The sequence below is a fragment of the Anas platyrhynchos genome, chromosome 3 (assembly GCF_047663525.1).
Source record: "Anas platyrhynchos isolate ZD024472 breed Pekin duck chromosome 3, IASCAAS_PekinDuck_T2T, whole genome shotgun sequence".
NCBI lineage: Eukaryota > Metazoa > Chordata > Aves > Anseriformes > Anatidae > Anas > Anas platyrhynchos.
In genome coordinates this window covers 2965855-2980665 of record NC_092589.1, presented here as the reverse complement: position 1 = coordinate 2980665, position 14811 = coordinate 2965855, and the positions used below count along the sequence as shown (strand labels likewise).

Here is a 14811-nt window from a genome sequence, read left to right as displayed (position 1 = left end):
TGTCTGTGGTTCCTAAGGTTGTGTCTGCCTGATGTCTGACAGCAACATCTGAAGACCTCTCTGCTCAGGAACACAGTGACCGAAGGCCCAGACGGAGTGAGTGCACCAGCCATGGCGGCACCAGGCAGATGGAAGACTGACCATTGCTGATGCTGTGCTGGCTTCTTGGAGCACAATGACAAGTGAGAATGAGACTTTGCATGGTCAGGGACTGTTGCCTGTCTACGACCCTGACAACTTGTCCGGCAGATCATGGCATCCTGTAAAACAGCCAGAGGGATGAGCAGGCAGAAGAGACAGCTGTCTGACTGGTTGTGACCATCTTTTGGCTTAACAGCCTGTTTCCTCAGATGTTGTTTGCATAGGTAGAAACAAAAACATTGGCTCTTAATTTCATGTTTAGCTAAGTAATGGACTGGGCCACTCAGATGCTACTCTAAATTAAGCTGGAGTACCTAACACATGGTAAGATCAGGCTGCAGGAGCTTAACTGTAGGCAATTATTTTTGATAAATCTGGTATCTGTTGTTATCACATTAATATCTATGTCACTGGGATCACAGCTAAGGCAGCTGGGCATTCTGAGGAGCATTCAGTTTAACTCTGCAATTGTAGAGTTGCACTGAGACCTCCTTTAAGGATGTCCATAGTATCTGTCCGCTAAAGTAGGAGAAAGGAAACTTGGAAAATCATTAGTTCCATCAGATTCAGTTAGAACTGCCAACACAAAGCTAAAAGCATTGTTTCCCTTAAACATGATAATAATTCAAAAGCATTTGAGACTTTCAGTGAGCTGTCAAAGTACTGTCAGACAGAGGAGGAGTATTCAGCTCACTAAATGATAACAGACTCTCAAGTGCCCTAGCACATTTCTTAGCCATGGGACCAAGGAAATATAGTTACACAACTATATGCTGGTTTTGTTTGTTTGTTTTGTTTTGTTTTTCAGTTATTGCTCACCAGGTTTGTAAATCTGCCAACTTGAAGTCCTAGAGGCTTCTTTTAGAGGCAGCTTTTAATCATGCTGAACTCATACTGAAGTCAATGGAACTTTTCCCTCCACACAAGGAAACATTATTTATCTCCTTTAGTGGCAGTTTCATGCGTGCAGCCGGGAGGGGTTACTTCTTCAAGTTAGCTGAATCTTGAGGGCCTGTCACTAACGCTAATTTGAAAATGGCACTGGCCCATTACGGCCAGGAAATCCGGTATCATGGGGTTAACCTTCAGCCTTCATACCAAATGCAAATCATCAAGGAAATTCATTGCTAGGTGCAGTCTCTAATTATTTAAAAGACAATTTGCTACACAGAAATAAATTGGCTCCCAGGTGACAGCTGTTTTACTGTGTCCGTTCCTGGAACTAGATGCCATGCTGTGAAATCTAAATGCAGAGCAAAAGATTAAAGCGATGTACTTTCTTGGCTTATAAGAAGGCCCTTCCTAAAATAAGGCATAAAGAAAGGATGAAGGGAATGAATGTTGCAAACCAGCAAGTTTGTAAGCTTAACTAACAAACTGCAACATTTTCAGTCTATTTTTTTTTTCCACTAAGGGCACTTCACAACTTGCTAGAAAATGCTGCAAGTGGATATAGGTGTAACGTGTAGTAGTTTAAAAGGAATTTTTTTTTTCCCAATAAGAGAAATTCAGCCTTAGCATCAGGTTTACACTCACTCAGTGCTGTGAGATCATTACAGACCATGTGAACATCACCCAAACCAGTTCTTCTTTCTATCCCACACAGAGAAATCACTGATCACATTTTCATATTCCTTGCCAAAGGCCACTTTTCACCTGCATATAAGCCTCAAGACAATCTTCATTCCACAAGAGATGCCAAAACATTTTTCAATTTCATGGTTTTCTAATGGATAGTCTTCTAATGGCTAGGTTTAACATTGTATATTGTTGCATATTGTATACAAACATGTAAACCGTGGATGTGGTCTACCTTGACTTCAGTAAGGCTTTTGACACCATTTCCCACAGCATTCTCCTCAAGAAAGTGGCTGCTCATGGCTTCGACTGGTGTATGCTTCATTGGGTTAGAAACTGGCTGGGTAGCTGGGCCCAAAGAGTTGTGGTGAATGCAGTCAAATCCAGCTGGAGGCCGGTCACTAGTGGAGTCCCCCAGGGCTCAGTACCAGGCCAGTCCTCTTCAATATCTTTATTGATGATCTGGATGAGGGGATCGAGTGCACCCTCAGTAAGTTTGCAGATGACACCAAGTTAGGTGCGTGTGTCGATCTGCTTGAGGGTAGGAGGGCTCTGCAGAAGGATCTGGACAGGCTGGACCGATGGGCTGAGGCCAACTGCATGAAGTTCAACAAGGCCAAGTGCCGGGTCCTGCACCTGGGGCACAACAACCCCAAGCAAAGCTACAGGCTGGGAGAGGAGTGGTTGGAGAGCTGCCTGGCAGAGAAGGACCTGGGAGTATTGGTTGATAGTCGGCTGAATATGAGCCAGCAGTGTGCTCAGGTGGCCAAGAAGGCCAACGGCATCCTGGCTTGTATCAGAAGCAGTGTGGCCAGCAGGGCTAGGGAGGTGATCGTCCCCCTGTACTCGGCTCTGGTGAGGCCGCACCTCGAGTACTGTGTTCAGTTTTGGGCCCCTCGCTACAAGAAGGACATGGAGGTGCTCGAGCGAGTCCAGAGAAGAGCGACGAAGCTGGTGAGGGGCCTGGAGAACAAGTCCTATGAGGAGCGGCTGAGGGAGCTGGGCTTGTTCAGCCTGGAGAAAAGAAGGCGCAGGGGCGACCTTATTTTTCTCTACAGGTACCTTAAAGGAGGCTGTAGCGAGGTGGGGGTTGGTCTGTTCTCCCATGTGCCTGGTGACAGGGTGAGGGGGAATGGGCTAAAGTTGTGCTAGGGGAGGTTTAGGTTGGATATTAGGAAAAACTTCTTTACTGAAAGGGTTGTTAGGCATGGGAATGGGCTGCCCAGGGAAGTGGTGGAGTCACCATCCCTGGAGGTCTTTAAAAGATGTTTAGATGTAGAGCTCAGTGGTATGGTTTAGTGGAGGACTGGTTAGTGTTAGGTCAGAGGTTGGACTGGGTGATCTTAGAGGTCTCTTCCAACCTAGAAGTTCTGTGATTCTGTGGTTCTGTGATATGCACACTCTAAGACTACATTGTATTCCCAGCCTTCTTCCATTGCTGTACCTCTTCCTGAAGGAAGCAATTTCCTGTGCTGATGTGCTTTGCACTAGGACTGCTACATGGAGCTTACAGGCAGTTTGCTTCATCTTCTTACCATCTCCTCCTTTTCTCACTAGCCCTTTCACTCTGCTTTGGCAACCTTTGTTCAGCATCACTACTTAAGAAGAGCTGAAGAGATGCTATGAGGACTGATGAGCAGTGTGCCCCTGTGTGGCACACCTGTGATCCTGGCCAGACCTCCTGGACACGCAGGCTGTGGAGGTGCCTGTGAGTATGTGGGTGCAAGAGGACCCTGACCTTGCATGGCTTCAGAACCTGCTAGGCTGCCAGCAGTTTTGGCCAATAAACAGCCCTGACAAAGACCAGCTAAGATGCAACCAGTCTTCTGCAAGAGCTGATGACTCCTCCATTGAGTGTCAGTGCTGGCATCAGATAAAGCTGCCCTTCTTATTTTTCTTATGTTGACTGGCCTATCTTATCCTATTAACAGATTGTCACTGGGATCTTCATCTCTCTTGAGATTTTTTTAAATCTCCATGGATGTTTAGAACTTGATCTTGCTTGTAACCCCTGATGAGCCTGCACAGTGTGTAGGGATCCTGTCACCATTATGACAGCAACGGAGGCTAATACACACTTAATTGCTTTCATGAAGAAATAAGCTGTCCATTTGTAAAGATAATGTCTCATCTCTTTAAAATCTGTGTGTGGCTATCAGGAGTGCAGACAGGTGCAGCTGCACTGAGGTCCTTGGGCTGGGCTACACGCCCAATGCACAATAACACAGTGAAAGGGAAAAATTGCTGGTTTTGTCAATGTCAGGAAAATACCGCTACCTGTGTTGCAGACAGAAATCCCAAAGCAAAATGATGTATTCTTCCAGATGTTGATGTTGGTGTGAAACTTGCTAGTGCATGCAACTACTGACACTAACCACATCTGGGCAAACAGCACAAGTGTGTCTGACAATGTTCGTGGTTCACAGAAAAGATTAGTTCAGAGCTGTGTTTGCATATTGTAGCACCATGAACAAGGCTGATGATACCTTGCCACAACCTGAATACTGAGCTTCTTCCAGTGCTCAAAATGTATTAGCTGATCAGCTGTGAGAAGAAAATTTTCTGCAGTCTTGGCCTTTATCTCATACAATTGTGTCATCCACCTTCAGTTTCTACTTAACACCTGCTGACAGAATACTGTTTATGTGAACTTTACATTTGCTGGGTGCCATTGCTCTCTTGGAAAACAAACCCAACCTTTTCTATAAATCAATATGCCTCCCAGCAGAGGCATATTGGATCTCCTGAAGTGAAATCTGTAAAGAAGCATTTTTGTACAAGAAACTTCTAAAACCCACAGTTAACATTTGAGTTCATCCCATCTTCCTGTAAAAGATGGGGAATAACAAAGAATGAAGAGTCAGTCTCTGACATATTTAGAATGAGGACAGACTGCAGAAAGAGGAGTGCAAAGCATCTGAAGAAATAAGAGAGATGCACATCCAGCTGCAGTGACGCACCGAGTCCTTTTCAGGGGAGCTCACCCTTTGAGACGACAGCTGATACCACTATTCTCAAGACATGGCATACAAACCAATCTTTTGTCATTAAATGAAAGGCTTGATTGGATTCCCTCCCTCCCCCATTTCAGCAGACATTCTCATTTCTCTGTCCTCAGCCACGTACAATGCCTTATCCATATTCCAGTGAAGCTTTTTGACACTGAACCAGCAGAAGTGCAAAAGCTAGAGAAAGAGGTACAGGAATTCAGAGACTCATAAGTCCCTGTCTCAAGATACCAGGTGCTTCGTTCCTACATAGGATTGCAACTACCAGCACAGTCAATGCAATGTAGGCACAGAGGACTGTGCCATTAAAACTACATATTTCTAGTTTGTTTTGGACTAGCAGACATCTGTCATCACACAAAACTTCTCTTGGACCACAGTGCATCCTTTACATCAAACTTTTACTAAATGTTATCTAAATAATATTGTTTAATCTGAAAGCTTTACTGTCATTTATGCCTTTCTTCAAATCAGTTAAAAATATAACCAAATCATGCCTAAAGACTTGTAAGACCACTATCAGCTTTGTATCATAATGAAAATTTACCAGTTGTTCCTGTGCTTGGCTGTCTGTCTCCAAACCAGTTTGTGTAAGGAAGTACTTCACTTACACTGTACCTGTGACAATTCTTTGTCCCAAGCCATCACTTGCGAGGGATTAAAAAAAAAAATCCAAATAAAATGTATTGACAAGTTTTAATTACATGCTCAAAGAATTCTATCACATGAATGAAACTCAGGATTTTTTTTGCCATGCCTGAACTCAAAAGCACTTATTTTAGCTGAGGCATAAGGAATAAACCAAGTCTGAGTTTTTAGTCCATGTAACTTTTTGAAATATCAAGTTCTGCAGTAGTAGCAGAAGATTAAAGATACAGTAGATCTCATTTTTCAAACACCCCCCTTTTTCCAAAACAACTTCTTTAATTAAAGTTCGCACTTTCAAAAGCAATGAGAATGTCTCTCAGAAGAGACAGGACATAGATCTTAGATAGAAATAGCCAGGCTTTTCAGTCTCTCCAGCTGAGTCTCAGTCCTTGCTCCAAAATGCCTAGTCCCCAAAACTGCCCTGCACTTGCTCAGGTGGAGGGGAGCACGTCAGAAAATCTTCAAGACCTGTTTCACTGCTGCAAACTGCTTTAGAGGCCTGCAAGCTGGATGGGGAATGTCCACTAAGCATGCAGACTCCTGCCACAGCTTTCGGCTATAAAATTAAGTAAAAGTAACTCCCTATGCTCATTTAGACAGACAACAGTCTACAGGATAAATTCTAGGATTTGTTTTATCATCATCTGACAGGCAAGGTAAGCAGTGTGACTAACATTATGTGTGATTTAAAACCTCCCTAGAAAACTTTGGATAAAAATTTGATTTGAAGTGATTAAAGCACTGACTTTTAATTTTGACTTCTGAATATGAATCTTGAGTTAAAGAATAAAAAAGGATTCTTCAGACTCAGCTTAATGAGTTAAGCCTACCAACTGTTCTAAGCAAATGTTATAATGATTCTGAAATGCTCTTTCAGATGAAAGCTGTTCAAGTAAACCACTGCTCCTTCTCTAAATAAATCTGAGAAAGACAGTTCTTTCCAGGAATCTCTTTAGGGCTTGCATTGCCACTGATAATTTTGCCAAGTAGTTGAAAATATATTTTTTTAAATCTATCTTGAGCTCTAAGGGAAAACAGCTAGAAGATAAACCATAAGAAAAGAAAACTACAATTCATCCAGAACATAAATTTTACGCACAATGTTGAATTCATCTTACCTGTAAAGGTCTGTAATCTGCCCTTCATTCCAGCGATAATGAAGATCATTAAGAAGACGTTCATGCTGTCCATATAAGCAAATATAGTTTGACACGGGAAAGGGTGTCTTTGAAAAGCAGGTGATGCTATCTACCATACTATATTTGTTGATATGCATTCTAAAATAATTCCCATGTCTCGCCTTTCCAGTTATAATTTCCATACCCTGGAACACAAAATAAAAGGCAAACTATGCAAATGGAAATAACACCTGACCTGGCATACATACAGGATCTGCTAGGGTTTGATATTTGATATTTACCATTTCTTAAAATCCACAAACATTTTTAACCAAGAATATCCATTCCTGGCACCACAGTTTATACAACAAGATACCATCATTTGGGCACGAAGATTTGCTCTGTGATTTATACCTCGGTTAACTGCACAGAAACTGTGAAGCATATGACCATGAGCACAGCATAGGCTTCAGATGCCCATGACTGAGTGCCACATGAGACACCTAAGGGTATCTGGGACATCCGAACTGGGCTGGCAGTTATGATAAAGGAACCATGGGAGACCTGTGACCTTATGGAGCAGCAGCTGGAGGTCAGAAGGGATGACCTGGGGCATCTCAAACACAAGAACGCTCTGTTTATGGAAAATTGAAACCTGTTTGTCCCTGTATTCTATACAGTGTCCATACTATTGCATACACATGGCATATCATAACTTACTATAAGATAGCATCTTGATGAACAAAGAACACACTAGTATACCTACACTCTCCCTACAGATTTGTAAGTGTATATACATATGTATTTATATGGATATACAAGCAGTATATGTGCAGAGTTCAAATTTTTGGCGCATTGTAGAAGCTATATGACAATAGACAGAGAGTTGATATTACCACATTAATCAGTTACAAGCAGGCTTCAATGTCACAACCCACAGCTTTATCACATGTCAATCATTCTGTAGTAGTACGAGGTATGATGTGTAGGAACAGCCTTCCAACAATAAAATTACCAGCAAGAAGGACCCTGTCTTTAAATTTCATAAATGACTATGAACTAGATGGTTGTCTGCAGCTGCAGGAGGCTGGGCTTGATCTCTTTGGATGGTACCTGGAATTACAATTACTTTAAAATATATGCATATACATACATGACATAAATATATATATATGCATATATATACATGCACACGCACACACACATGCAAATATACACACATGATTTAGAATTGTTCTCAGTGACACCCTCTTGCTAATACAAACAGGGCTCCTGACTATTGCTTACATTATCACTATCAATTAAAAAATAATAGTGTTCGATGTTGATGCTCAAACTGTAGCACTAACCAATTACTTAATACAAGACAAAAATGTAAAAATGTGTTTTAGACCTCACAGTGGGATGATCAAATAGCTTGAAGCTATTTTTTAAAGCTGTATTCATGTTCCAATTTATATATCTTTAAAACCTGTTGCTAGGCTACAGTCGCCTTTGTAACTTCCACATCTCTCAGTTAATACGTTTCACTAGCTTCTTTTACTATTTTCCTGGGAAATTCTTTTAGGATTTACATGAAGTTTGTGGAGCAGCTTTAAAGATGTTATATTTTCAGACAATGGGGAGTCAAAGTTGCAGCAAAAGAATTCTTATCATGTTCTAGTAATTTGGACTGACAAAATCTATTTTTCTCTCTCTGATAGTCCTTTTTGCTTCCCAGTATGTGCAGCTTCAGACAGCTTATCCTGGATCTGAAAAGCTGGAAAACAAGGTGAGCCATGCTTTGATTTCCTTCCCTCTGCAAAGCATGGATTCCCTTTTTAAAACATCATTTCTTTCTATGGACCATTGCTACCTGAGTTTTAAAATGAACACTGAAGTAGTCTTTGAGAAAACACTCTACCTCATCTACAAGAATGGGCTTGATGTAGAGATCCCTAAGGAAAAAGGTACAATGTACAAAGGTACAAAGCTTGAATAGGTGCACGGTCTTTTCTGGCTTTAAAATACATGAATCTAGTCTTCATGTTTCACAAGTGACGTTCTGCAGTAAGAGAAGTGGCTCCACGTTAGTGTCATGGGAGAATCTTCCACATAGCCTAACTGCATGAAGTGCTTCCCTCTTTCCCACTCAGAGAAAGAAGACCCTCACAGTTCTAGGACTGGCTGTTTTCTAGCAGCAAAGTACACACCATCCCTTCCAGGATACATTCTTTTCCTTCTAGTCTAGAAATCAACTCATTTTCACTGATAAGACTGTGACATTTTATCATCTGTATGCATTTATGGCTCCTTATTACAGAGGAAAGAAGGTAAGAGCTAAGGCTGAAAGCATATTTCAGTGAAATCCAGCTAATGCTATCCTATCTCTTCTTTATAACAAAAGTACATTTTTGGAGAAAGCCAAATATCAGAAAGTATGGTAATGAATATCTAAGAGGTTCAGTTCGTTTTAATTCATACTGTTATAATTCACCAGCTGCACCTGATTTATATGATGCACGCAGGCTTATCAGACTCTGGATTTACTACACGAATCTGATGGCAAATACCACCACTACCATGATGTTCTGTGTATTACGTATTTGGTAGGAACTTCAAAAGCAACGTGTTCCATGTGGCTGAGAAAATGACTTGTGTCTCTCTAGAGAAACAAGCAAAAAGAAGGCCATCCTGAAAAAGAGAGGACTGAGGAAAAGCAAACATGATATCTTCCCAACAGAGGAAAAAAACAAGGAAAAGTTAAATAACATAACTTACATGGTCAGACAGTGCAAGCTCTATGTCCAACTGGATGGGGATTTCTGGTTTGGAAATATGCAAGTAATTACAACCTCTGGGAAGAACACCTCCTGCCATAAATGAAACGATGAGATTTATTCACTCATGCACAGAAAAGAAAATAAAGTGTCTGTTTACCCTCCTTTTCCCAGAATGATTATTATTTTTTTAACGAAGTGTCTAAAGAGGAAAATTTAATTTGTTGTTGTGGCTTCATGTGCTTTGGTACTGTTATACCTATTGGTGCAGCAGCCACATCTTGAAAAGTTCTGATTGTGACTGCAATATAAATAAAAGCACAACTTGGTCCATTATTAGCAAAAATCTTCAGTGTAAGCTTGTTTTTTTTTTTTTTGTTGTTGTTTGTTTGTTTGTTTTCCCCTTCCTCCCAATTCCTAGACAAGTCTACAGAGCTAAAGACAAATGAGGAATGGCAAATGTTAGGTTACATGGTATATATCACATGTAATTCTTGTAAATAATGCATCCCATCTGAGATACCTCTCAGTAGACTGCATCAGTCATGTTCTGGATGCTCCTGTTTCTCTCACTTGAAAATAGAGGGAATCTAGCATAGGTTAGACAAAGCTTTTAAATATCTTGAGCTAGGTGGTGACACGAAGAAATGAATCCTTGCATGAATGCAAGCAGAATCACTCCCTGGTATCACCTAGAGGCCATCACCTCTCTCCACTGACTGTACAGGGAGTTTTGATGACTTTACTGCCATTAGATGGCTACTGAAGTGAAATGGACCTACACTGACTATATAGCAGCAAAAATAACAAAGAGGGTATGAAAGGATGGCAGAACTCCATTTTCACATACCTTTAATTTTACACCCCTTGTACATGGGGATGAGGCTATCCATGCCTTCTGGTGGCTTAGAAAAGGGCTTAAGGGTTGGATCAAAGAGATTCAGCATAGATGTAGCAAGTTCAAAGCCAATCTCTTTTGAATTGAAGTTGCTGTGTGTCCATTCATCTGCATAATATTTCCTGGAGTACTTTGTTAAAGAACCTGCAGCCCTGATACTGACATCATTAGTATGGAATTCGGTATCAATCACAAGTCTTCCATCAAAAACAAGGCAAGCATCATTAATTGCCTTAAAGGTTTCATAATCCACAGTCCTGTAGGCAAAGCTGAAAAATGCCTAAGAAGAAATGTAAACAAATGCAGGTTATTATACATTAATTACTGGCTAATTTCATAAATAAAAACATACATTTCATTCTGAATGTTATTTATTTTATAAAAACAGGAACATTAAATACAGTTTGATTTTGTATACACAGATAAATCCTTCTTATCCAGTATTCATAGCAACTAAAATTAAAGCTACAAATATTGGATCAGAACGGGATTACTAAACCAGACTCACCTACTTCTGGTTAAGTAAATTAATTTGATTTAAAAAAACTCTAAGATTACATATGTCAGATAGCCTGAGTAGATGCGCACATTTTCTGTGTTAGTGTATGAAACAGACTAGAATTCTTCATGAAGTTGTTTTGCTTCTTTCAAATGGTGAAGCTAAATTGAAAAACAAATTAATAGAAAAAGCACAATGTAGTTTGTATTTTAGCAGCATAACCATATATTACAAATATTTTTCAAACTGTTGTGCCTAACTGTATGCCAGCAAACTATGCAACCATGGCTACCAGCACAGGCACATTCAATGAAATTGCAAGATAGGAAATTCAAATTGTTCAGAAGAAATTTCATCCTCATTCAAAGTACTGAATTTATGCCAGTCAGTGCTGTGGAGGCCAAGAAGTTTGTGAGAGGTATAAAAAGACTGAACATGTACATGAAAAGGAAAGCGCTCAAATTTAATATACCTCATAGTGACCTAAACTTTGTAGAGCACATTCAAACTCTGTCAGGGCTGAAACACATCTCTAACTATTCCAGGCCTGTAAAATGCTTGCCTTAGGAAGCAAATTACTCTGCATGCCGTTACTGCTTGGAGTTACCCTGCTCTCAGAGGCACAGGTCTTCGATGTTGGACAGACCCACTGGTTATCTGGGTCAGCACAGAGACCATAGCTAAGTGAAATCCTTGGTATATCTGGCAGTCCATTTCTGAATCTGGTAATAAACGGAGCTGATACATATTCAGTACATTTTGGTTTATGGGAGAGAAAAGAGACACGACTACCATTCTGTAAACACCGCCCCCTCTGTCCTACTGCTCATCTTACAGAACTGGCCCTGAGGTAGGGATTTATTCCAGGAGCAGCATCTACTGAGGCCATGAGCTTGTCTTCCCCATAGGGGATTTCAAGGACATTGAAAGAAAATAGCCCTAAATCCCTGAATTCCTCCTCTAAGTCTGAAAGAAAAAGCTAGTGGTAATTCCCTTCTTTTGTCCTCCTGTGGCATCTGCCTAGTCCCTCTCCTGGGATGCCGGAAAGCAGATGAGACCCCCGCTCCCCAGAATGGGAGCTGAGGCAGCACCACCACGATGAGCACCACAAAGCAGGTGGCGCTGGAAGCAGCCACCATTTCCACCCACATGTTAGGCGCCGGTGTGGAACAGATGTGCACACAGCACGTCATGCAAAACGCACTGGATGCCCCGAGAGCTGCTCTGAAACCCAGCGCAGTGTGAGGGGGAGGATTGCAGGGTCTGCCAGCCCTCCCCTTTTGTCTGCCTGCTCTGCACGGCTCTGCATGTTGATTAACAGAGTGGCTCTCAGACTGCTCTCAGAATCACGTACATCTAACACATCTCTTGATGCCTGATTTATTTGCTTTTCTACAATGTTTAGAAGTGATTTAGAGAGGCAAGAGCCCACCTGAAATCTGGAGCCAAAAACATGCTCACCCAGGAAAGAAGTGCCTATTCAGGCCAAGACGAGAGAGGTACCTGGGGCACAAGAAATGCAGCATTGGTGAGTGAGCCTGGGTCACTACAGCTTGGGACTGGGGGCACAAGCCCAAACTCCTGCCTGCCCCACACCTTCACCTCTGGCAGAAAGCATCATAAGCAACAGAAGCGGGAGAAGCTACAGCTACAAACAGGGTCTTCACAGATGTCTCTTACAAAGGAAGAAATTATGACTGGCAGCTCCCAACAAGAGCATAGAACAAGAGTGTAAATTGGGCATTGAGGGTTAAAAGTAGTAATGACAAAGTTGAGATATGCTTTCAGTGAGATCACATGGTGTGCAAAGGGAACAAAGACTTACCATCTTGTTGCTGCAATATATATATATTGTGAAGCTCCAGATCCTTTAAAAGGAGCTTTCTCCTTCATCAGTGCCCTCAGCTTTTAAAATGATTACGTGACAATGAATACTCCTGTCCACAACCAAGAAATATTACTGTGCAAGCCAAGGAAAGGGTGGTGAAAGAAGTTATCGGATGAGTGTGCATTACATTACTGCCTTCATCTTCAGCAGCCCGAGACGTAACCGCATCAGGGTAAACAGCCATCAGGAACACATCCGTCGCTTACAGTCAGCCTCAGGGAGGACACAGTTGTGACCAGGGTAAAGGAATTACCCAATTACACCACCACGGAGCTGTCCTAGGGACTGAAGGCAAGTGTGAAATGCTTACTGCCAGCTGGACAAGCCAGTCAGGAGAAAAGGCACAGGAGAGGGAAGCCAAGAGAGCTCGAAATTTTAGCACTACTGGTGAGGCGGGCACACAGAAGCAGAGGAGCTACAGCCTCTGTGCTTTTTGTATATAAACAGGTAATGAACAATGTGCAGCTAAAGAAAGGCTAACCATCTAGCAGATCCAAAATCAGGGAAGCTCTGGCCGGTGTCCTGCCTGCTGACAGGCTGGACAGTGCCACTGGAGTGGAGAGGAGAGAGAGAGGGAGGGGAGGGGAGGGAGGGGAAGGGGGAGGGGGAGGGGACTGCTGCAGCCTCCAGGCTGGGAGCCATCTGTCAGCCTGGGAGGGGAAAGAGGGAGGCTGCTGCATTCAAGAAAGAGATTTTCTCCTGTTGTTTTTATCCTGCAGGACTCTACAAATTAAGCCCCTAAAAACTGCCAATCAACAGTTGACATTGGCTCAAATCCCAAAAGGCCCAGCGCGGCTGCAGTGCCAATTCCTGCACAGCCTGGCAGACACAGCTGCTCACTGGAGCTCCTGTCCTCCTTGGAGTCCGTCCTCACAGGCGGCTGCAAGCCCCACATGACAGCTGAACTGGGTTTGGAGAACAGAAAGCCCCCAACATCACAAGTAACTGCATATCCCTCAGCTTAGAGGCTGGGTAAGACCACAAGAGACAAGAGCCATGACCGGAGAAAAGACAGGCAAGGGGCACAACGGGCAAGAGAAACAAACCACGAGGAAATGGGGGTCTTGAAGGAATGGCACAGGCCACACAGGAAAGGTGATGGGGAAGAGGTGACGGGCTTGTGGGGAGGTGGTGAATGGATATTAAGTTACAAAAACCAGATTCACATCTCTGTGGAAGAAGAATAAAAATAGAGGGATTTTAGGGAAAGAGGGGAGAAACTGAAGAGCTGCATATGAGGAGAGAGCAAGAAGAACATCGCTACTGATATGGTGATCAAAGGTGATTGCCAGTGGATAAAAGTGTTGTACAAGGTCTTCAGCTCCTTCAGGAAAGGCTGAGATATCCATAGACGGAAAAGGACTGGGGAAAAAAAACAATGATTTGGAGGGACCACTGGTGGCTGGGGAGCTCTCTGCGGTGCTATGTGGTCCTTCCTTTCCAGAACTACAGCAGACTTGAGGCACAAAGAAGCCTGCTGGCTGTGGGGATGTGCTGTGAGGGCCTTACGGCTTCCTAAGGATGCATGTTTTAAAATGACTCTACTAGAAGCCCACTCACACAGATTATCCCAACGATGAGAAACAGGACTGTTTTGCCCATTGGGAAAGGTTAAAAAACATCTCAGATCTCACAGATGTGTGAGTGTGTGTGTGTAATTTACCTAGATAAGGTTCATGGAGATGAAATTTCTAGAATTATGTTGAAAATGTATTAGGAATATTTGTCACTCAACTATTTGTGAGTCAGCTGACTAAAATACATTTAAATCCAAATCAGTCAGGGAATTAACAATGGTATTATTTGGATTTTTACAAAACAATCCTTCAGACTAATGACTGAACGCTAATTCTTCTAGAGACAATGAGAAAATAGATAAATCATCAAGGGACTCTATCACGATTTGATGGTCTTTGTCTTAAAGAACAGACTGAAGGAAATACAATGAAAGCATATACTTACTGAACACTGCAGTTTGAATGGTTCTGTATTAGTAGTGAAAGCAGCACAAGTGATAAGGTCTGGGTCGTCACCTTTGCTCCACTGTGCCAGGATACTGTCATAATAAACAGACACGCCAGCCTCTGACAGTGCCTCCTGAACAGCACTTTCTATTTCACTGTTGTTAAGGCAAGTAACATCTGAGGTGAGTGGAGGCTGCACGAGATGTATGCGAGATCCATTAATTCCAAGAGATAAGAGGGTTTCTACCGTGGTGTAAATGTCAATTGTATTCCCATAGACAATGATGTTCCCTAAGGGGGAAAGAAAAGG

General features: G+C 42.3%; 1 protein-coding gene across 4 annotated transcripts in view; it reads right to left on the bottom strand.

Annotated features, from left to right (window-relative positions):
- The window catches only part of CFAP61 (cilia and flagella associated protein 61), a 103445-nt gene that overhangs the window by 14313 nt on the left and 74321 nt on the right, over nt 1-14811 (bottom strand). For all 4 annotated transcript variants that reach the window (XM_038176766.2, XM_072035186.1, XM_072035187.1 and 1 more), the window contains 4 exons: nt 14500-14792; nt 10103-10430; nt 9254-9345; nt 6494-6699 (listed from right to left, as the gene is read on the bottom strand). In XM_038176766.2, the coding sequence (XP_038032694.2) occupies nt 6494-6699; nt 9254-9345; nt 10103-10430; nt 14500-14792 (919 nt within the window). The remainder of the gene's footprint in view (nt 1-6493; nt 6700-9253; nt 9346-10102; nt 10431-14499; nt 14793-14811) is intronic.